Source organism: Setaria italica, chromosome VI (genome assembly GCF_000263155.2).
Source record: "Setaria italica strain Yugu1 chromosome VI, Setaria_italica_v2.0, whole genome shotgun sequence".
Classification (NCBI taxonomy): domain Eukaryota; kingdom Viridiplantae; phylum Streptophyta; class Magnoliopsida; order Poales; family Poaceae; genus Setaria; species Setaria italica.
In genome coordinates this window covers 20,171,633-20,196,581 of record NC_028455.1, presented here as the reverse complement: position 1 = coordinate 20,196,581, position 24,949 = coordinate 20,171,633, and the positions used below count along the sequence as shown (strand labels likewise).

The 24,949-nt window shown below is 46.0% G+C and overlaps 1 protein-coding gene across 1 annotated transcript; it reads left to right on the top strand.

Moving 5' to 3' along the window:
• The first annotated feature begins 23,044 nt into the window (after positions 1–23,044).
• On the top strand, positions 23,045–24,447 carry LOC101757347 (protein RAFTIN 1A). Its single transcript, XM_004973194.2, has 2 exons — positions 23,045–23,229; positions 23,338–24,447. Exons 1-2 carry the CDS (start codon positions 23,185–23,187, stop codon positions 24,103–24,105), a joined length of 813 nt encoding a protein of 270 aa, XP_004973251.1. The 5' UTR covers positions 23,045–23,184; the 3' UTR covers positions 24,106–24,447.
• The last annotated feature ends 502 nt before the right edge of the window (positions 24,448–24,949 follow it).

Here is a 24,949-nt window from a genome sequence, read left to right as displayed (position 1 = left end):
GATCGAGCGGGGCGCTCGCCGGTGTGGTTGGGGCGTTCACTCGACTAACCGGAGTGGGCACCGTTGCGGTCAAGGCATCCGCCCGACCGAACGGAGCGCTCACCCGACCGATTGAAGCATGCACCGATGCGGTCGGGGCGAGCACCGATGCGGTTGGGGCATACGCATGACCGACCAGAGCGTGCGCTGTGGCTGATGGGGAGTCCGCCCGACTGAGCGGAGTGCTCACCTGACCGATCATAGCATGCGTCGGTGCGGTCAGGGCGAGCACCGATGCGGTCGAGGTGTTTGCCTGACTGACTGGAGCGTACACTGTGGCGGTCGGGGTGTCCGCCTGACCATGCGGAACGCTCACCCGACCAATCGGAGTGTGTGCCGGTGCGGTCGGAGGTGCTACAATTGCGAGTGGAGCAGATTGGAGCGTGGTGGAGAGTAGCAACCCACCCGCAAACGGAGCAAGGTACACAGTTGGCCCGTGGAACAGGATGGTGGGGTCATCATTGGTGAGTTCCTACAAAACAACTGGTGAGGACCGCGGCTGCTCAATGTCTAATGACGGAGCGACCGAGGTGGAAGCAGGAACATCGAAGGGGCTCGACAAAAGGAAGTCAAGCTGCGATGGGGAAGTAGGATGGGAGGAGAAGGGAAAGACCGACTTGTCGAAGACAACATGGTGAGAGATGATGACTCGACGGGTGGACAAGTCAAGGCAGCAGTGCCCCTTGTGAGAGGAGGGATAACCAAGGAAGACACATGCAGCGGAGCGAGGAGCAAGCTTATGGTGTGTTGTGGCTGAAAGGTTGGGGTAGCAAAGACAACTGAAGACAAGTATTTGAGAGTACTCAGGAGGCTGGGAGTAAAGGAGGCGGTAGGGGATGTCATTCTAAACGGCGGAGCAGGGGCGCCAGTTCAGAAGATAGGTGGCGGTGGCAAGCGCCTCGGCCTAGTATCGGGCAGCCATGGAGGCGTGAATGAGCAATGTGCGAGTCATGTTATTAAGGGTGCGTTGGACATGCTCGGCTTTACCATTTTGGGGAGAAGTGTATGGGTACGAGAGGCGCAAGTGGATTCCCCAAGAATTCAAAAAATAAGTAAGAGGTTTATTGACAAACTTAGATCCTGTTATTAGCTTGGATGCTTCGAACAGGAAGACTAAACTGCGTGTGAACATAGACGCAGAAATCAGTGACGTGTGAGGCAACTTCAGACTTGTGAACTAGGGGAAACATCTAACAAAAATGTGAGAAGTCGTCCAAAATGACTAGGTAGTAGTGATAACCAGAGATGCTAGCTACGGGAGAAGTCCAAACATCACAGTGAATTAATTCAAAAGGAGCAGAACTACGAGAGCTAGAATGTGAGAAAGGTAACCGCACATGTTTCTCTAACTGACATGAATAGCATAGAGTATGACTATCTTTATTACAAGCAATGGATGAAGTTTGTCTAAGTGTGGTGATGGCGGTAGGATCAGGATTACCAAGACAGAGATGCCACAAACTAGAGGAGATGGTGAGGCCGGCATGGGGTGCTGCAAAGTTGGCTGCTGGAGGCATGGTGTAAAGATCACCGGCGCTATTGCAGCGAAGAATCACACGTCTGGTCGGAATATCCTTGACAGAAAAACCAAAATCATCAAACTCTATGGTGCAATTATTGTCCTTAGTAAACTGACGAACAGAAAATAGATTACGAATCAGCGAAGGAACAACAAGGACATTATTAAGATGAAAGTGAGAGGTGGGGGTAGGAAGGGTAGAGTTGCCACGGCATGTGACAGCAAGGCTGTGACTGTTACCGATGGTAATGGTGGAGTGAGAGCGAGGGAGTCAGGAAAGAAGAATACTATCCGAGGATGACATGTGGCCAAAGGCACCGGACCAAAATGTTCGATCCTTTATGGAAAAAAATGGTTTGAATTTTGGCAAGGTGAGCAAGGATTTCCTTGGTTTTGAGAGAGAGCCAAATAGGATTACATTATTTGTTAATATTCATCCCACATTTATTTTCAACCTCTAAGAAAACTGATGCAGTAATCCAACTACAATCACATTAAATGAAATATAAAATTTGATCCATCTTGGCCTCTCGAGGTATGTGAGTAGAAGAACCACCCCTTGGGAAATAAATGAGGGAAGATCAGAGATTAGTTTCAAAGTTTCAAGTACGAGTAACCATGTCTACACAGGAACCAAGAAAGGAAGAAGGGTGAGGGAGAGGAAACAGAGCAAAGAGAGCACGGATACAGGGGATTGATCTTCCATCCAAAGGAAATAGTCCATTGATCATACAAACAAAAGATAATAGCATAGCAGAGATGGCTATGGTTCCAACAAAATCTAAAGTTACTAATTAACAGCATAGCAAATATAATAGGATTGGTCTTCCACCAGCGCGGCTCGCTCACACCATCCACCCCTCGCTTCGGGCGATGACGCGGTGACAGCTCCACTTCTTCTTGTTCTCGCCCCTCATGGGAGCCGACGTTGCCATCCCTAGGATGTGGTCCTTGACCTCATTTAGGATCCTCCATCGCTGCCTCCTGCCAAGGCAGATGGGGCACACGAAGGTGTTGTCAGCGTGGTGGAAGGCACGTAGAACATCGCCTTGGGGGAAGGGCGTGTGGTAGCCGCGGCAACAGTCATCAGATGAGTCCGTCTCAGTCTGGGACTCGAAGTCAGAGGCTGCAGCATCAGCTGGAAGGGTCACCATCAAGGTCAACTTCCAAGATGGCGATGAGGGCATGAGGGTGGATGAAGCCGCCCCCACCGCTGGAGAAGCTTGGGAATGCGCCGGGGAGGCCCCAGCAGCTCCGCGGCGACCATCCACGAGTGACGGTGGGTTGAGGTAAGCGGCGTCAGATTGCGATGGTCACCTTAGGTCACCAGCATCGGAGCGAGATCCCGACACGGAAGCACCGTCATAGCAGGACGACCCCACTGCATTGATGTAGCGCTGCCGAGAAGTTGTTGTGGCCAGCGGCGCATCTAGAGCGAGGCAAGAAACTGCCACGGGAGTGTGACGACGAGGAGGAGGCGCCGGAGGATTGCTCGATGTGTGAGGTGGAGCCGGTGAGTGAGAGGCGAGGGGAGCTGAAGGTGGCGGGGGCCAAGGGGGAGATGGATCGCTTCAGGGCATCGGCCGGGCTGCATGGGTGAGGCACGCGTTGGGGACGAGATGGTAGTGGAACTGGCAACGATGCCGATGGTGGGGAAAATGGAGATTAATAAGATAAGGAGTTCCTTGCCTTCCATGGGAAGTTGCGGCGGCTTCCCTAGAAAGCTAGGCAACGAACGCCTCTCGAGGATGGCAACCAGCTCCTCAAAGAACACGCAGGAACAAGAACCAAGATAGCAACCGCCAGAGGCCGTGGCATCTAATAGTCGATCTGAATCGTTGATGTGGAGATGAACGGCTAGGTGGAGTAGTTAACACCTGCCTCCTCACTGCCTTACTGGCATGTTTTCATTTCCATAAACTTCTATGCAAGTAAAAAGCCAGGACGTACACAAGCGCGCAATTGGTCTAGTGGTATGGAATGCCCACCACTAACATGTGGTCTCAGTTTTGATTCCTAAGGAGTCATTTTTCCTTGCCATATTTTTATCAATTTTTCACCAGAGTATTCCTGGAGTAAAAACACTAACAACTTCACAAACAACTTTTTTTTGCAAGTGCCTCGGGACCATCACAAACTGACAAATTCAAACAAAATCTAGATGGTTGACCATAGATAGGAACATCACAAATTTAGACACAGGAAACTACGTTAAAAATTTCACCATAGCTACGAACTTCATCTAGTTAATTAGCCTTGCCACCAAGCATCAATCCCGCAACAACAAAAAAAAAAGCAAGCAGCATGTGCACGAGTTTGACATTGTGCCTATAATTCCCCAATGAACTTTAGCTCGACAGTAGCCTTCTGAAGTTGTTACAGCACTGTCTTGAGCTTATTCCTAATCTCTCTAAGCTCACTGTTAGCTTTTGCCAATTCTTCCTCCCACTTCTTTGCATCCTCCTCAGCTTCATGAGCTTCACCAGAACACCAAAGGCCCTATCATCCCATTCTAGATCAACCCATGTCATGTAACCGCATTGCCTCTTTTCATCCTGCAAATTAAACACCCCTTTACAAATTGCCGTTGACAACAGTAACATGAAACCACAAATCCAAAATCTCTGTGAACCAGGTAGCCATTACCTTTGGGCAGCAAGCAAACCGACGGCCTGGGTTGAGAAAGGTCCAAGAATACTTCACTATAGCACTCAACCCGTGGTCGCACTTGCTTTTAGGATGCCAACGGGTAGTGTCGCAGGAAGATGTCTCTGATTAGTAGCTACCAACGAAAGAAGATGATGGATGATGAGGACATCACCTGCTCAGATACAACCACATTAGTAACTTTTGATTCACAGGTGAAACAATTCTTTACCATGATTGTATTTGATACATTTGATGAATTGACGTTGCACCATGATGTGTGTTCGTTGTCAATTTCAGAAATACATACATGGATGAAAAATAGTGTAAAACACACATGGAAGGTATGGAGGATCAAAGAAGTATATTGGGGGCCAAGTCCAAGTATTCCCAACATCCTCCATCGGGCCACCACGTCACTTTTAGCCCAAGGAAAGAAAGAGATCCAATCCAACACGTTTTGGGGCTGGATTCGGACTGCAGCTTTGTGCCAACTTGCAATGGCCACCACGACCACATCCTAACTCCATTTTGGGCGTTCCAATACTCCTTGGAATCCTTATGAAGTCTATTTTCATATGGATCTAGACTCATATCCATATCTATTCTGAGGCGGCCGCAATTACTGAAATAATACCAAGAGATTTTCTGTCCACATGTGCTGCGTCGCCTTATTTTGGCCCAATGGGCTGTGTATCAAGTTGGGTCCATTAGGGACATGTCCTAGGGTCGAGCATGACCCCAAAACCCCCTGGTCATCCTCTTAGGTATTAATAAGGATTAGAGTCACCACAACCAGATTGGGTTTTGTTTTATTGAAAGTTTAGCCATTGCTACTTCCTTATAGACGCGTGTGTCGACTAGACCATCCGTTCTACTCGATTCAGATTGGTTTTCATCTCCATATTTGCAATTGAGTTGCTTGTTCTACTTGTTCTTGCTTGTTCCTCGATTGTTTGTAGGAATTACCCTAGTGGTTTGGTTGATCGTGCTCCACGAGATCGCGACGACCATTGGAGGTGGTGTATCGGTTGCTAAGGCGCAGCATCCTTGGATGGTTGTAGTCGGGCCGTGAATGTCATCTCCATCCCCAAATCGAGTTATCCCACGCCTCTCATCGACAGATTGGGAATAAACCCTAGTGGGTTCATATCAATGGAATACTCAGAATCTTCAAAAAAGTCATTGTAACTTGAAATCAAAGTTTAGTTTTGCACTTCATAAACTATAGCCTATCAACTTCTACCACCAATCAGATGCAAACCAAACTATAGGATGAAATTGGAATCTATTGCCTTCAACCCAAATCCCCAATTCCAAAGAATCCCCTTCCCTCTGACAAAAGGGGAAAGTAGTGGCATCAAATAGGGGACTGGCCTGACCGTAGCTCCTACTCCTCGCTTTGTTGCTAGGGTGTGCCATTCCAGTGATGAGCATTTTATGGCCACCCAACTCTTAATTAAACAAGAATATCGGGTGGTGTTTCGTTCATTCAAAGCTGATGAAGGAAAGATGGGTTGGCTGAAAAGGATGTATGAATAGAGGAAAAATAAATAGACTAGTTTCACTAATGTGTTGTATCCTTTTTATTTTAGGTGAACCTCTATGATGAGGATATCAACACCAATAAGACATCCACGCCGACACAAGTACCAATTTCTGGTCCCAATACTCTCGCTCGTGCTCGTCAACTCAGTCATCAAGTGAGTACACTCTTGAGTTTGTGTCCATCATATTTATACCATGGTGGTCCATGCACTCTTGTTTTGCTTAGGAACAAGGGAGAAGACTGAAAGGGAAAAGGATTCGCGCAGGCTGGATTTGGACTGCAGAACAACACCAACTTGTGACAATCACCACGGTTGCATACGGACTCGGATTGAGACGTTCAAGTACTTCATTGAATCCTTATGAAACCTATTTTCATATGGAACTGGACTCATATCTAGTAATTCAGTACTTGTTCTACTTGTTCTTGGTAGTTCTTCGATTAGTTGCAGGACGAGTGCCCTAGTGGCCGGTGTGTCACGCTCCACAAGATTGCGGCAGCCATTGGAGGTGGTGTATCGGTTGCTAAGGTGCAGCATCCTTGGATGGCTGTAGTTGAGCCGTGAATATTGTATCCATCCACCAATCGAGTTATCCCCACCCCTCTCATCGAAAGATCTGGATTCAACCCAACGGGTTCACATCAGTTGGTAATCAGAGTAAGGTTTATCGGTGAGACACTTCCAATCCTTCACTGTTTTAATTTTCCTATAGTCCAAAAAAAGCTAAAAAATAGTAGATTAGTTTACCTGCAGTCCTATAAACCCTTTGAGCCTTTGCTAGTACTGCTTAGTTAGGGCTTGTTGAGTTTTCAGTTGCATCGGTTGTGTTGAGTTGCTAGTCTTAGTTTTAGTCCTTTAGAGTTTTGAGTTCTTGTCATGTTCTAGTCACAGTCATGTGCTACCATATAAACCCTTTGTTGGCTGAATCTGAATACATCTTTGTGTTCAAGTCCGACTAGGAATCTGAGTTGATCGAGACTGAATCTCACATGGTGTTAAAGTTTGAGTTGGAATCGGTTTTGAGTTTGAATTGATTGTTGTGCCATGTTACCAATTCTTGTTGCTATTGCACTTGTACTAGATATATTGAAGTGTTCCAGAAAGGCAGTAGTAGTTCATACCTATACTTGACTTCTCCATGTTGTGCATATCCATAGGCTCGGCTTACCAGAGAGAGAGAGAGAGAGAGTACCCCTGTACTTTCGGAAAAAGCGTGTGTGGTGTTTGACTTTTGTGAAGTCCCTCTATTTATATTATCAGTTTTGAGGATCCCCTAAAAAAAGAAAATAAAAAAGGAGAAGAAGAGAAAAAAGAGAGAAGAAGAAAGGGGCCTGTCCTTTGTGTCTCTCTTGGTTCAGGTGGTGCATTGTGACGTCCTTTGTGTCCAGGATTGCGCCTCTAGTATGGTCTAGGCTAGGACTAGCACAGTACCTCCGTTGAACGATTATTCAGCTTGCTTTTGTAACTAATGTGGTGCTAGTTCTTCCTTGCTTCAGCCCACCTACAGCTCCACATATTCGACTACAGCTTGATAGGTCTTGTTACTGCAGCACCGATACACTTTGTTCCATGGTTACAGACTTGTTGGTTGTTGTCCCCTCCTATTGAGCAAGGTAAGAATTTGTAAAATATTATGAAATGGGTTGAGAGTGAGCGCCTTGCAGTAGCTACATCCTAATAGCTGTAGGGTTTTTATTTCTTCACCTGTTTTCTTATTGCCTTTGTTCGTCTAACCATGATAGGATCAGAGGGCGGTGATAATATGCATGTTCTCCCTGCACCAAGGGCATCATATAACATTTTGAAAAGCTAGTGAAGGGGCACACAGAAGGACTTCATAATGACTTGTAGGTGATGAATGACAAGATTGGGCAATTGGAGGCCACAGAGATCGACACCAACACCAAGCTTAAAGGAGTGGAGGCGTCGGTTGCTCGCATTGACAAGATTCTTGCTGCTCTTTTGAAGTGTTTTGATGAGATGCATGCCAAAACCAGTAATGGGCATGATGGAGATAACAAGAAGGATGAGCGTGTCGAGGATAATTGAGATGAATATGTTAATGATACTGAACAAGATGACCAAGACGCTCATGATTGCAAAGAAATTTATGATATCCTTGCTTATAAATATTATAATAACATAACTCGTTTGTTTCATCTTGCTTGTAAAGTTGAAAGAGAAGTGCAGGGATGATGTGCTAGCACAAAATCTACATCATGGCAGCTACGCACGACTACTTCACTGACCCGAGCTGCACCTCCACCCACTCCCCACCGAGTCGACCAGCACCAATGCCTCCCTCCAGCGACAAACCATGTGGTTCTCCCACAAATTCAACAACCAAGTCTATCTAGAAACTAGTCACTAGTGTCTCTTCTGTTGCATCCACAGGTAGAACAAGAGATGTTCAGTGCCATCTTTGCAAGGGCTATGGACATGTGTAGCGTGACTGTAACAACCCTAGTTTTAATTAGTCTTGTCAAAGCTTAAGTAGAAAGCTTAGAAGTTAATCTAGTTCTAAAAAAGACCAAAATGCCCTTAAAAGCTTAATTTTGGAGGAAAATCATAAATTTAAAATTTTATATAACAACTTCAATTTTTGCCCATATAAGAGTTGTAAAACTTGACAAAACAAACAAATTTTCTTATTCAAACTTTTTCTAGTTTAAAGAGGAAGAGGTTCAAAAACTAGATTTAAATTCAGTAGCAATTCAAAGCCCTATTCAAAATCACAAGTCCTAAATAACATAGCTAAAGTTGAAGCTTTTATAAATGTTTGAGTACTAGAGGTGTACTACAACTTCACCCTTTTGCCCTTGGCCAAAATCTCAACAGAACCCATTAAAAAACTAAGCCAAAGTTTGAACTCAAATAACTTCAAATTGAACACGATTTTGCACATATAGTCTTTCTAGGATTTGTAGGGGATGGTTTAAACTACAAGTTCTAGTTTGGGTTTTTCATGAGTTTGAATATAAATTTTGGCGCAAATTTTGTTCAAACTTTGCCCCCTCGCACGCACATGTGCGCCTATATCCGCATCGCGCCCGGCACGTCGCGATCCTCCGTGTGGTGCCACCTCACCAGTGAGCCACCCCCGGCCAACCCGTGGCCATGACACGATCGGACAAGCTCCCGCGCTACCCAACCACCGCCCGAGCACACCTCCACCCCCTACAGCGCAATCTTTCTGCACAACATCGCACGCACCCCCTCACCCAGAACGCGTGCGCCTGCACGTCGCCGCCGCGTGGCGTCACGCCACCGGTGAGCTTTGCCTCGCCTATCGCCGGCATGATGTGACAACTTGGCTCGCCAAGCTGCCCAATGCCATCGCGAGCTGATCCTCCCCTCTGATGCTGCATCGCCACTGCCCTACCCGCGCCTGCGCTTCACCCTCAGTTGCACGCCATGGCGCCGCCGCTTATCGGCCGATGCCCTCCGCCCAACCCTGGTGCTTGATGCGACCCGACGACACCCAGCTTCGCCAATCCCTCCGCCCGGCAAAGCCGCTCCTTCACGCCTCCTATCGCGCCTGCCCAACCACTGGGAGATCCTCCCCTGGAGCTCCGCTCCCTTCGCCAACCGCGGCCTCTGGCCAACGCCCGTCCATCCTAGTCTCCTCCCCCAGAGCCGCCAAGCCATGTCGCTCGAGCTCGTTGGCTCCGCCTCACAGCCCCGCTCCTCCCTGACCCTATAAAAGGAGTCTTTGTGCCACCGGGAGAGCTCCCCGCTCGCTTGCCCCTCTGCTCCGCTCTCCGCTTCACCCGCAACTATGAGACCTCGCCGTGGATAGCTCCCTCCTGCGCAGTGCCATCACCTCCCAAGCCCACCAGTGAGCCACGTGTGCCCCACCAGAGCTCCCCGAGCCATCCCTAGCCCGTCGGAGCCTTCGTCAACGCCGGATAGAGACGCCCCGCCGCCTCTCACCCCTTTCGCTGTTCGCCACCATTGAGCCCTCTCCACCGCCCCTTTCTTCACCAAACCTGCTCAAGGTGAGCTACCCTACACGCCCGAGCCGTTTATTTCCCCTAGCACACCATAGACTGCTGGCGATTTCGCTGGAGGACCGCCGGCCACCGCGAGGTCCACATTGCAACATTCTAAAAATGTTCAGGGGGCTTAGTGCAAGAGTTAGGGACCAGTTCACGAATGTTTAAAGGGTCTAGGGGTCCCTACGTAAATAGGCCAGTGACTTTTCTATTTTAAATTGGATTAAATGACCTGAACTTTGAAATTGCATAACTAATTGTACAAAATTTATAAAAATACCAAACCACTTTTTTTAGAATTTTTGAGTTGTGTAGTTTCACAGAAAAATACCTTTGCACGTGTCACCGTTGTGAATATTTTTCTAGGATTTATTTATTGTTTAGGCTTTTAAATGCTTAGTAAATCACCTAGAAATGGTAAAATGACAAATCCACTCCTGATAGCTCTGTTATGTTAATATTGTGCTAAATAAAATAGTTGTGACCCTAGTTAGATGTTTAACACCCTGTTTGAGAATAAAATTTTGAAGCCTTAGGTGGAATCTTACTTTTTACATAATAAACGGAATAAGAAAGAGAAAAATATGAAACCACTTTGGTTAGATCATCGATGCAAAACACTCACTAGGAAATATAAGGGTCACTGTGTGAAACTGGATGAAACATGCTTAACTTTTTGTACAAGTTTAAATAAAGGAAAAATATGGAAAAATAGATGTCCTTCACTGTAAATCATGGACAAATTTTAGGAACCTCTGTTGCACTAGTATAACTCACTGTTAAAATTTCAGAGCCAAACTCTTTGTGAAACTGGAGATAAAAATAGTTAAGTGCAATCAACCATAGGATCTTAAGATAATTTTAATTATTTTTGTAGAAATCTACCGAGCCCCAACTTTTTACAGTAGCATAGCTTTGACATCGTTAAGTTCTGTTAAATTTTCAGTGCCATATCTCACTCTTTGCATGTAGAAACAAATTATGCAAGTTAAACTCAAAAGAAATGAATGAAAATAAATTAAGTAATAGTAAGGGCAACATGGTAAATGCACTAAGGTAAAAAAAAACATTCAGAAATAGGATAACTTCCCAAATGAACCTTGAGCAACCCTAAAGTGACCCCCACCTTTCTTTATGAAGTCTAAATTGTAAAACCTTATATGTGTATACAATCATCATCAAAGTCAACCCCAGGTTTTATATTACATCACACCAACTCGGAGCCCAATCCAACCAATCGGTTGCCTCACTCAAGGTACTTTCTGAGTTTGACAAGAACCTACTGCAATTCGCTAAAGATACAAATCTGATCGCAGGTCAACTTCAAGGGGAGGATCACATCCCAACGCACCCTGGGGCTGCTAAATGGAAATATGAGTATGGGAAACTGCTTGTGTGGCCGCAATTGGTGCAACGTCTCCCAACACAGATGTAAGTTGTGTTGGAGGTATGCCCTAGAGGCAATCATAGAGATGATGATATTCCATTTGTATCCATGATTTGTATGTTGTGTTCATTGAATATCCATTGAAGGCTACTTGAATTGATTTGCAATTATGTGAATTGTATGTGAAACTCTTTACTTGTATGGTTATTCTAAAGTTGTCCCTAGTCGGAGTTCATGTGAGGACACACATGAATATTAGACTAGCACATGTATTAGTTGATGACTATGTTTCACAAGTCATGGACATGGAGATGTTGAACTAATAATGTGGACACATGTGGAGACATGTGCTAGGACTGGCCCAACACGAGAAGTAGTTCTCTCTTTAAACAACATATACGCTTTGTCCTTAGACCTGAGATTGTCGCATGTATTCTAGATGTGGATCGACCTACTTAGGGGCTATCAAACGCTACGCCGTAACAGGGTAGTTATAAAGGTAGCTTTCGGGTTTGTCAAGAAGCATGCTATGAGACATGGTCAATCAAGATGGGATTTGCCCCTCTCTGATTGAGAGTGATATCTCTGGGCCCCTCGAGTGATCGGATCCGAAAATGCATGGCCATGCTACGTACGGTTAAGAGTTAACCTACAAAGGGATTCCGAATCATAGGATCGAGAAAGAGCGGTCGGCTTGAAGCTAGACCAAATATCGTGAGGCAAAGGGAATAGCATGTATATTATGTTGTGATGGATCGTCTGATATGATCTTCGTGTGCGTATAGGAGTTGGCACGTCTTGCTAGAGGCCGCTACCGACTATTGGGCCGAGTAGGAGTACTCGGGCCATGTCTATACGTATCCGAACCCATAGGGTCACACACTTAAGGGGCTGGAAGCCCAATTCGGATCTGATCCGAGTTGGATTAGATTTAGAAGTACTAATGGGCCTCGGACCTAGAGGCCCGTTAGGAACCTCTATAAATAGAAGGGTGGGGGCGCCCTAGGGTTTACACCTTTTTGGCGAAACACACCTGCCGCGCCTGCCACGCCCTCTCCTGTTGCAACTCGCGGATCTAGCAGTCCGGCTTGCGACGCTTCCTCCCTGCACGTGTGGATACCTTGGAGGTGTTGCGCCTGCAGCACTTGGACAAGCCGCCGACGAGCCGCGGCACCGGGGGCGATCTTGCTGCACGTGGACGAGCTGCTGAGGAGCTGCTGGACGTTGACGTGATCGACTACGTACGACTACGTTGATCGACTACGTATGACTACGTGATCGTCTTCACTGCATCGACGCATATCTACATCTTCCGCACCAGTAGTGCGTCGAGTGGTAATCCCGTGATCCTTATACGACAGTTATTCCTGGTTTTACGCGGTAGAAATTTTGATTTGCGCTAGCGTAGCCTACCTCGTATCCCAACAGTGGTATCAGAGCCGTAGCTGCTTAGTTTTGGATTCGGGATGTGTGCATATGGAGATATGCGAGTTTTCCGTTTGATCTATGTCCTGGTTTCGTGCCCTTGCTGCAATGGTAGTGTAACGACATACTCCTACCGGTCGGTTTCCGCCATCGGAGTTAAGTGATACACGTAAATCCAGTTGCAGTGAGCGATGATCAATATGATTGGTCGAATCGACATCCTGGGTCATACGCCAGGCGCATTAGATGTGCAATAGTAGATGAGATCTACTGCTGGGGTCGGGATTTTTGCCGTTTGCATATGCTTCGGTAAATCAGCCGTAACTTTTCGGTACGATCTCGGATCGGGGCGAATTTTATATGAAAATTGATCTACAGAAAAAGTTACACGTGATTACGACTGACTTTGTCGATTTTGGCGAAATTAGATTTCCCAAATTCGGCCTCTAAGATGGGGTTTCGGGCCTCTGAAGTTTGGAACGTTAAAACGCCTAACTCTGTTTTGCAGGATGTATGTATCTTGTGATCAGTATGGCCCCTTTGTGTATGTGATGCATGTGTATAACTCATTCGTGACCTGCGTGTCGCGCGTACGGCAACACGGCAGGAGCCATAAGTGTTGTCACCTTAATGTATTTAATGGTCTGCGTACCAATCTGTGATGATCCAAGCAACTATGTAATCTTCATTACTAGCTTCCTTACTAGCTATTAGGTGTAATAGCATGTTCTAAGTTCTTGGAGGACTCATCACCAGAAGGATGGTGCACATGGAACATGGAGATGGAGATCACCATGGGTGAACAGATTCTATGGAGATGGAGATCACCATAAGAAAAAGGGCCATACTGTGTCACAACTGTGCGAATGCTATTCTGTTTATGTTTTACTTTCTGCATGCTGTGATGTTAGAAGTAGAACGATCCCTCACAAAGTTTAAGTTAGTATGTCCTCCCAACTAAAACTTGCACCGTCCCATGTCTTGTACAATTAGTGGTGGGTCTATGAAATTAGGGTGCCACTAGTTTTCCTTGACTAGACGGGTTTGTGTCGGACACTTACGCGCATAAGGGTTGGTTTGCTTAACAAGGTTATCTTAACGGTTAAGGACCTTGGGGCATAAAGGTTGGGCGCCGAGACATAGAGATGTCACCCAACAACAGGAGTCATATGTGATATGATTAGCAAAAGTTGCTTACCGATCTACCTTGTTTGCTAGCGGTGATGCTAAAGCTCACTAGTGGACTTGTTAGTTGTGGATCCTGAATCACTAAGTTTCAATAGAGGGATATTGATTTTAGTGGGAGTAGATTCTGTTAAAATAGTTTAATGTGATTTGCTCTATCATGAATACGTTTGTCTTAGTGTATTTTGCATTACTTTGTTGTAGATTAAATGGCACCTAGCAGCACTACACCGTTTGCTTTGCGTTCGGTCCTTGAGAAGGACAAGTTGAATGGAACAAGTTACTCGGATTGGATCCGTAACCTGAGAATTGTTCTCAGGGCTGAGAAAAAGGAAGATGTTCTAGACAACCCACTACCAGAAGAACCTGCTGATGATGCACCCGCTGCTGCTAAGAATGCTTACAAGAAAGCATGTGATGCTAACCTCAAAGTAAGCTGCCTTATGCTTGCTTGCATGGAACCCGAGCTGCAGATGCAGTTCGAAACAAACCATGAGGCGCACGATATGATCGTGGCGCTTAGAGACATGTTTCAAACACAGGCCAGGACTGAAAGGTTCAATGTGTCTAAGGCCTTTGTTGAGAGCAAGCTAGCAGAAGGTGCAGCAGTAGGACCACACGTAATCAAGATGGTTGGTTACACTCAACGGTTGGAGAAGCTAGGCTTCACACTGGGCCAAGAGTTGGCCACTGATTTCATTCTTTCGTCTCTTCCGCCTAGCTATGGGAACTTCATCTCGAACTACCATATGCATGGGACGGAGAAGGGTCTGAATGAGCTGTGTGGCATGCTTAAAACAGCAGAGGCTGACATCAAGAAAAGTGCTAGTACCAGCCATGTGATGGCTATACAGAACAAGCCCAGCTTTAAGAAGAAGGGCAATTCTTGGAAGAAGAAGGGCAAGGCTGGAACGTCCAAGCCAAACCCAGCGCCCAAGGTTAAAGCTGGACCTGGACCTGCTCCAGACAAAGAGTGTTTTTACTGTCATGAACTTGGTCACTGGAAGAGAAACTGCAAGCAGTACCTAGCTTCCTTGAAGAATTGCGGAAGTAAGAGTACTTCTACCTCAGGTACGCTTGTTGTTAATGTTATAGACAACATATTTCTCGCTGATACAATTATTAATTCTTGGGTATTTGATACTGGATCGGTTGCTCATATTTGCAATTCGATGCAGGGAATGATAAGAAGTAGAAGCGTGGAAAGAGGAGAAGTTGATTTCCGCGTGGGCAATAATGCAAGAGTTGCTGCGTTGACCGTCGGGACGATGCAACTCCACCTCCCATCAGGATTTATTATGGAGTTGAATAATTGTTATTTCGTTCCTAGTTTAAGTCAAAATATTTTGTCTCCTTCATCCTTGATGAAGGATGGTTACTCATTTGCGAGTGAAAACAATGGTTGTGTGATCTCTAAGAATAATATGTTTATGGCTTTTGCACCCATTGTGAATGGATTATTTGTTTTAAATCTTGATGGTTCACCTGTCTGTAATGTAAGTGCTAAAAGGCCTCGGCCTAATGATTTGAGTCCTACCTACTTGTGGCATTGTCGTTTGGGTCATATAAGTGAAAAGCGCATGAACAAGCTCCATTCTGATGGACTTCTAACTTCGTTTGATTTTGAATCATACGAGACATGTGAGGTTTGCTTGCTAGGCAAGATGACCAAGACGCCTTTCACAAGATTTCCTGAGAGAGCAGTAGACTTGTTGGAACTCGTACATACTGATGTATGCGGACCAATGAGCACGACGGCTAGAGGAGGATTCCAATACTTCATAACTTTCACTGATGATTTTAGTAGATATGGCTATGTCTACTTGATGAGGCACAAGTCTGAAACCTTTGAAAAGTTCAAGGAATTTCAGAATGAAGTTGAAAATCAGCGTGGCAAGAAAATTAAGGCCTTACGATCTGATCGTGGAGGCGAGTATTTGAGCCACGAGTTTAGCAATCATCTAAAGAGTTGCGGAATTGTTCCACAACTTACGCCGCCTGGAACACCTCAGAGAAACGGTGTGTCCGAGCGACATAATCGAACTTTGTTAGACATGGTTCGATCAATGATGAGCCAGTCGGACCTATCGTTGTCATTTTGGGGATACGCTTTAGAAACAGCAGCTTTCACACTTAATAGGGTACCATCTAAGTCCGTAGTTAAGACACCATATGAGATATGGACTGGAAAGGTTCCTAGTTTGTCTTTTCTAAAGATTTGGGTATGTGAAGTGTTTGTCAAGCGACTTCAGTCGGACAAAATCACACCACCCAAGTCGGATAAGTGCATTTTCGTGGGATATCCAAAGGAAACTTTGGGATATTATTTCTACAACCGATCAGAAGGCAAAGTGTCTGTCGCTCGGAACGGGGTTTTCCTAGAGAAAGAGTTTCTCAAAGGAGAAAAGAGTGGAAAGACAGTGCATCTTGAAGAAGTTCAAGATGAGCCGATCGGGCAAGAATCAATGAGTGATGCTAACGTAGCAGAACAAGTTGAGATACCCATGGCAAGAGAAGCACCGCCACAACCACGAAGGTCAGCAAGGCTCCGCGAAATGCGGGAAATATTATTGTTGGACAATGATGAGCCTGCGACATATGCAGAAGCAATGATGGACCCAGACTCCGAAAAATGGCAGAGTGCCATGCAATCCGAAATAGAATCCATGGGAGACAATTAAGTTTGGAACTTGGTTGACCCGCCTGATGGTGTTAAAGCCATAGAGTGCAAGTGGATCTATAAGAAGAAAAAGGACATGGATGGAAATGTTCACATCTATAAAGCACGACTTGTCGCAAAAGGTTTTCGACAAGTTCAAGGAGTTGACTACGACGAGACCTTCTCGCCCGTAGTGATGCTTAAGTCCATTCGAATTATTCTAGCTATAGCTGCATATTTCGATTATGAGATATGGCAGATGGATGTCAAGACAGCTTTCCTGAATGGAAACCTAGCTGAGGACGTGTATATGATACAGCCCGAGGGTTTTGTCGATCCGAAAAATGCTGGAAAGGTATGCAAGCTTCAGAGATCCATATATGGATTGAAGCAAGCATCTAGGAGTTGGAACATTCGTTTTGATGAAGTGGTCAAAGGGTTTGACTTCACCAAGAATGAAGAAGAGTCTTGTGTTTACAAGAAGGTTAGTGGGAGCTCTGTAGTATTTCTAATCTTATATGTGGATGACATATTACTGATTGGAAATAACATTCCTATGCTTGAGTCCGTAAAGACTTCACTGAAAAATAGTTTTTCGATGAAGGACTTAGGGGAAGCGGCATATATTCTGGGCATTAAGATCTATAGAGATAGATCGAGAAGGCTTATAGGTTTAAGCCAAGATACTTACATTGACAAAGTGTTGAAGCGGTTCAGCATGGAAGAGGCAAAGAAAGGGTTCTTGCCTATGTCACATGGCATACATCTCAGCAAGACTCAGTGTCCTACGACTGCTGATGAGCGGGATCGCATGAGTAGAGTGCCATATGCCTCGGCTATTGGATCTATCATGTATGCAATGATAAGTACTCGCCCAGATGTTTCATATGCGCTAAGTATGACAAGCAGACACCAATCTGATCCAGGTGAGAGTCACTGGACAGCGATGAAAAACATTCTTAAGTACTTGAGAAGGACTAAAGATATGTTCCTCGTCTATGGAGGTGAGGAGGAGCTCGTTGTAACAGGTTACACCGATGCTAGTTTCCAAACCGACAGAGATGATTCAAAGTCACAATCAGGATTTGTGTTCACGCTAAATGGTGGTGCTGTTAGTTGGAAGAGTTCCAAGCAGGAGACGGTGGCCGATTCTACGACAGAAGCCGAGTACATCGCGGCTTCGGAAGCTGCGAAGAAAGGTGTTTGGATAAGGAATTTCCTCATTGAGCTTGGTGTGTTCCCGAATGCGTCCAGCCCATTGAATCTCTACTGTGATAACAATGGGGCAATTGCGCAAGCAAAGGAGCCAAGGAACCACCAGAAGAACAAACACGTAATGCGGTGATTTCATCTCATTCGAGACTTCGTTAACCGGGGTGAGATCAAGATATGCAAAATACACACGGATCTGAACATTTCTGATCCGTTGACAAAACCACTCCCGCAGGCTAAGCATGATGCGCATGTAAAAGCTATGGGTATTAGGTACCTTCTAGATTGACTCTAGTGCAAGTGGGAGACTGTTGGAGGTATGCCCTAGAGGCAATCATAGAGATGATGATATTCCATTTGTATCCATGATTTGTATGTTGTGTTCATTGAATATCCATTGAAGGCTCCTTGAATTGATTTGCAATTATGTGAATTGTATGTGAAACTCTTTACTTGTATGGTTATTCTAAAGTTGTCCCTAGTCGGAGTTCATGTGAGGACACACATGAATATTAGACTAGCACATGTATTAGTTGATGACTATGTTTCACAAGTCATGGACATGGAGATGTTGAACTAATAATGTGGACACATGTGGAGACATGTGCTAGGACTGGCCCAACACGAGAAGTAGTTCTCTCTTTAAACAACATATACGCTTTGTCCTTAGACCTGAGATTGTCGCATGTATTCTAGATGTGGATCGACCTACTTAGGGGCTATCAAACGCTACGCCGTAACAGGGTAGTTATAAAGGTAGCTTTCGGGTTTGTCAAGAAGCATGCTATGAGACATGGTCAATCAAGATGGGATTTGCCCCTCTCTGATTGAGAGTGATATCTCTGGGCCCCTCGAGTGATCGGATCCGAAAATGCATGGCCATGCTACGTACGGTTAAGAGTTAACCTACAAAGGGATTCCGAATCATAGGATCGAGAAAGAGCGGTCGGCTTGAAGCTAGACCAAATATCGTGAGGCAAAGGGAATAGCATGTATATTATGTTGTGATGGTTCGTCTGATATGATCTTCGTGTGCGTATAGGAGTTGGCACGTCTTGCTAGAGGCCGCTGCCGACTATTGGGCCGAGTAGGAGTACTCGGGCCATGTCTATACGTATCCGAACCCATAGGGTCACACACTTAAGGGGCTGGAAGCCCAATTCGGATCTGATCCGAGTTGGATTAGATTTAGAAGTACTAATGGGCCTCGGACCTAGAGGCCCGTTAGGAACCTCTATAAATAGAAGGGTGGGGGCGCCCTAGGGTTTACACCTTTTTGGCGAAACACACCTGCCGTGCCTGCCATGCCCTCTCCTGTTGCAACTCGCGGATCTAGCAGTCCGGCTTGCGACGCTTCCTCCCTGCACGTGTGGATACCTTGGAGGTGTTGCGCCTGCAGCACTTGGACGAGCCGCCGACGAGCCGCCGACGAGCCGACGACGAGCCGCGGCACCGGGGGCGATCTTGCTGCACGTGGACGAGCTGCTGAGGAGCTGCTGGACGTTGACATGATCGACTACGTACGACTACGTTGATCGACTACGTACGACTACGTGATCGTCTTCACTGCATCGACGTATATCTACATCTTCCGCACCAGTAGTGCGTCGAGTGGTAATCCCGTGATCCTTATACGGCAGTTATTCCTGGTTTTACGCGGTAGAAATTTTGATTTGCGCTAGCGTAGCCTACCCCGTATCCCAACAAGTTGCACCAATGGTACATGGAGGCTACAACAGAGGGTTTTTCCATGATCGAAGTTCGGATTGGTGATGAACATTATTTTCGTGGGCATGACATCATAAATGTGCTGTTGGAGGAACTGTATTTCCTGTTCAATCAAGACGCACTTGACAACACACTCATCAGTTGCTGGGTTCTGTAAGTCTTTAATATATTCTTGTAATTTCAAAATCCCTGCTCTAGTCAATTTGCGATGTCTTAACTCATATTCGATATTGTATCATGCAGGATGGAGATTCAAACTTGTCGGAGGAACGAATACTATGACGTAGGCTTCATAGACCCCGATGTTATAAACGAGGCAAGTCTAAGAGATAAATGAAATTGGACCTTGAAGAATATATATAAGTTCCTCGACAAGCAACATTACAAGAAGTACATACTGCTACCGTACAACTTCAAGTGAGCGTGTTTCCCATCTCTTTCATTTTCGAACTAGAAGTTAAACATAAGACTAACTAGCTTTAATTTGGTTGTACAGATTCCATTGGATACTCATTGTTGTTGTGCCTGATATAAGCGTCGTATATGTCTTCGACTCTTTGAGGAAAAAAAACAAGAATACAATGACATCATAGACGCTATGAACAAAGCATGGGCTCGATTCCGTCGAACTCACGTGGGTGAATTCAAGGAGGAACTTGAATGGAAGACTGAATTCCCGGTATGTGTTGAATTTTCACATCTCGTGACACTTTATTTAACACAACAAATATTTCATAACTTTTTTATATATAGTGTTCGAGACAGGAGCCGAATACTAATTTATGCGGATACTACGTATGTGAGTTCATCCACGGCTTTATACGTCCGAACCGTATGACCGACAACGAATTAACCGTACATATACAAAATTCTCAACAATAAATTAGTTCTACTTAGAAAATTAATTCATGTGTATATACTTCAAAAATCAATTCATATGCTTATACTTCAAAAACCTTCATGTGTATATACTTAGAAAAATTAGATTAAGTATTTCAATTTATTTGCTTATATTTCAAAAATAAATTCATGTGTATATACTTAGAAAAATTAGATTAAGTATTTCAATTTTTTTGCTTATACTTCAAAAATCAATTCTTGTGTATATACTTAGAAAAATTAGATTAAGTATTTCAATTTAATGGCTTATATTTGACGTAAGTCAATTGTGCAAACCTATTAATCTACTATACACAATAAACTTTGCTAATGATATAGATGATGTACAGGAAGGATAGAATTTTCCACATGGAAGTTTTCAAGGTAATACAACTAGACGAGGTCATAAATCCAGCGGGGGAGTTTCATAATAATGCATCAAATCTACGGCACCGTCAGGACTCGGGTCAGAACAATAGATTATTGTGTAGTTGTGTAGTTTGATTTATATAGCCATAACCGCAGTGGCAGTGCAGTGAAGCTACACGCTAGGGAGGGAGCTGAAATCTGAGCAGCACTAAGTGATGGTTACCTGTGCACTGGACTGGCCATGTGGTGGGGAGGACGGTGGCCATGGCGGTGGCGCAATAAAGGAGGGGTGGATGGACTGGTGGATGAGGGAGAGGAGTAAAGAGGGTTACTGCGCTGGCGCAGTGTGGAAGAAGGACATGATCGATCGACAAAGTGGCAGATGGAGATGGGATGGATATGGAGAAGAAGGGCACTGCTACACGGCTTTTCCATTAAACTGTCACGGACTCGTCTTCGGCGAGTTTGGCCATCGGGCGACGCGTTCATGTGCATGCACACAGCACACCAACAAACAAGTAATGCATGGGATCGACCAGCCTGCAGAAGACGTACTGCACGTCGAAACACGATCGATCGACAAAGTGGCAGATGGAGATGGGATGGATATGGAGAAGAAGGGCACTGCTACACGGCTTTTCCATTAAACTGTCACGGACTCGTCTTCGGCGAGTTTGGCCATCGGGCGACGCGTGCATGTGCATGCACACCTAAACAAACAAGTAATGCATGGGATCGACCAGCCTGCAGAAGATGTACTGCACGTCGAAATGTCCGCATCGATTTGTAGGGGGCGTTTGGTTCCAACTTATTTTTAGCACCCGTCACATCAATGTTTAGATACTAATTAGGTGTCTTAAACGTAGACTATTTACAAAACCTATTACATAAGTGGAGACTAAACGGCGAGACGAATCTATTAAGCCTAATTAGTTCAGATTTGATAATGTGTTGCTACAGTAAACATTTGCTAATGATGGATTAATTAGGCTTAATATATTTGTCTCTCCGTTTAGCCTCCACTTATGTAATGGGTTTTGTAAATAGTCTACGTTTAATAATCCTAATTAGTATCTAAACATTCGATGTGACACGTGCTAAAAATAAGCAAAGGGAACCAAATGCCCCCATAGTGTCAGGACTACTGTCTACGTGATCCCATTGGGTATGCACAATATGTCTATATATGTGTAATATTATTCATATATATGTATGGACAATATACATATAATAGTATCTCAAATATAGTATTAAAGATAAATAGAACTTTATATATATAAGCGTATTAGAACTAGTATATGTACAAATATAGAATAAAAAAAGAAAAAAAGAAAATAAAGGAAAAATAAATTAGTACCGGTTGGGGAGACCAACCGGCACTAATTAGACCCTTTAGTACCGACCCTTTAGTACTGGTTATTTCAACCGGTAATAAAGGACCCCCCTCTAGTACCGAATTGCCAGTACCGGTTGCACAACCGGTACTAGAGGGGGTTACCTCACTCTCTCGGCCTCTCCTCCCTCCCGCCGCCCTCTCCTCCCTCCTCTCTCGCCGCCCTCTCCTCCCCCCTTAGCTCCTCCGACCCCTTCCTCTCCCACCGTCGCCCCCTCCCTCTCTCTGCCGACCACTGCCTGCCCGCGTGCTCTCCCTCTCCTCGCCCTCGGCTGCCCCTCCTCTCCCCCCTTCGCTCACCCCTCACTTGCGGCAGTGAGGAGTGGCGGTGGGGTGAGAGCAGCAGCAGCACACAGATCCGATGGCTGCGGCGCAGGTTCTAGTGAAGAAGGAGCTGGCATGGATCTGGCAAAGGAGGAGCTGGTTGCGGCGGCGCAGGTGGGCAGCCCTGGTGGTGCGGCCTCGGCTTCCTCTCCCCGGTACGCCTCTCTCTCTGAGAGCCGGATCCGACAGGACCCGGGCGGTCAGCGACCGGCAGGACGGCAGCGGCCAGATCTAGCGAGGTGCGGCCGGCCGGATCCGGCGAGGCAGTGCAAGGCCGGGCATGCGGCGGCCGGCAGTGCCATTTTTTTTGTTTTTTTAATAGGCCTTCACTGCCGGTTCCAAAATCAGCGGTGATGGGTACCCCATCACTGCCGAAAGTCAAACGATGGATCCAAACCGACGGTGAAGACTGGTTTGGAGCCGGCGGTGATGAACCTCTGGAGTAGTGCTTATGGCTGGGGGCATTGGCACTCTTTTTACTAACTTTCTTGCTACACGTAGTATACTATTAGCTGATGATAAGTTTGATATAAGACTATCAAGCGGTCTCGACATTTCACAACCTCGTGCAACACATGGACAACTATACTAACGAGAAGTCGAGAACTACAGCCCACCGACTTGACAAATCTGTACAAAATATGCTAGAAAAATATTGCAACAATCAAACATTGCCCATCAAGGCCACCAATGATACATGATGACAACGGCCAACAGACTTCAAAGGTATCTCAACATCATACACACAGAAAGAAGAGATGATGACTCCAGTTTAACTTTCATCGACGACTCCTATAAATACGACCCTCTTCCTGGACGCCTCCTCATTCCAACACAGGAACGGGATTCTTCCTTCTTCTGGCCATTAGCTCCAATGGCGCGCGTACCGATGCTCACTGCTCTCCTCGTCCTGTTCGCGGTAATTAAGCATCCACTAACACACACCTGCTGCACGCATCTTTTCTGACTTTCTGTGTACGAACAAGCACGGGCAAACTCAATATCTCTGTACGTCACATTGTTTCAGGTTGGACAGCAGAGCCATGCTTTCTACTACACCAAGTACACCCTTCCAGCTTCCTCCGTCGCTGCACGCGCCACCGAGGAGCTCGTCGACACCAAGATGGCCGTCTTCTTCCGCGAGGAGGCCCTGCGCGTCCGCCAGAGCCTGCCCTTCCGATTCCCCGCGGCAGTGACCGCCCCGCTCGGCTTCCTCCCCCGCCACGTCGCCGACGCCATCCCCTTCTCCTCCTCCGCCCTCCCGGGCATCCTCGCCCAGTTCAACGTCACCGAGGGCTCCGCCCAGGCGGCCAAGATGGAGGAGACCTTGGGCATGTGCGAGGACCCGGGCCTCGAGTGGGAGGCCAAGTTCTGCGCCACCTCACTAGAGGCCCTGGTCGAGGGTGCCCAGGGGGTGCTCGGCACCAGGAGCATCACCGAGATGATCTCCAGGGTGCCCCGCGTCGGGTCGCCGCTGCAGCCGTACACCATCCGTGCCGTGCGACCCGTCCGGGGCTCCAGCTTCGTGGGGTGCCACCAGAAGGAGTACCCGTACACCGTGTACATGTGCCACAGCACCGGCCCGGCCCGGGCGTACAAGGTGGAGATGGAGGGCGCCGGTGGTGACAAGGTCACCTTGTTCTCCGTCTGCCACACCAACACGTCGGAGTGGGACAAGGATCACGTCGCCTTCAGGTTCCTCGGCACCAAGCCCGGCGGCCCGCCGGTGTGCCACGTCCTGCCGTACGGGCACATCTTGTGGGCCAAGAAATATGCTGGCCTCTTGTCGGCATAAGGGATGAAGTGGTTCCTCTGACGTTATTAACGTTATCGCACGAGGTGATGTGGTTGCTAATAACACAGGTCAGTGATCGTTCATCACTGACATAGCGTCAGGGGTCCATCGTCGCAGCGTATGGGGGCGCATAATGCATGTCTATGTAATGTATCAGTCGTCGTTCATCGGCTCATGCCACCTTGCATGTTCTCTACTCTAGCTACATCTCCACAGTGCCTAGCTGCTAGTATTGCAGCGTCGTCTGTAATAAAGGTGTAAACTTAATTATTCAAATCTATGTATGTCGTGTTGATGTAAAAATACAGGGTTATTACACTACTGGAAACCCGAATTAATTTCCTTGTGTGTGCCAAATTTCCCTGAGGGTTTTTTCGTGCACACACAGCGAAATTCACATTTCCTTGTCAATTCCAAAAGAGCACATAGGCAAATACCAAAACCCACAGGGAAATTCCTCATTTTCTTGTGGGTTAGGTAAAACACACAGGGAAATTGACTTGACGCAAAGAGAAATTCCTCATTTCCCTGTGGGTTAGATAAAACACACAAGGAAATTCATATGACACACAGGGAAATGTTAGCTAAAACACACAGGGAAATTGACATAACACACAGGAAATTACATTATCATGTGCGTAGGAATAATATATAACGAAGTTACCAACAAACATATATGTGAGATTATAGTAAACTCTCTCCTCTCTTGTAAAGTATAAGGTGATCCGTAACTAACACATAATTTTTATGCAATAATATACTTTTTAAGAATTTAAATATATTTCCCTCTATTTATTGAATTACTAAGTGTGTGAATTACATGTGATGTAAAATTATTATTAAA

Coding starts and splice junctions, on each gene's coding strand:
- LOC101757347 (XM_004973194.2), top strand. CDS start 23,185: ATGGCGCGCGTACCGATGCTCACTGCTCTCCTCGTCCTGTTCGCG. Junction 23,230..23,337: donor CTCTCCTCGTCCTGTTCGCG/GTAATTAAGCAT, acceptor ACATTGTTTCAG/GTTGGACAGCAGAGCCATGC.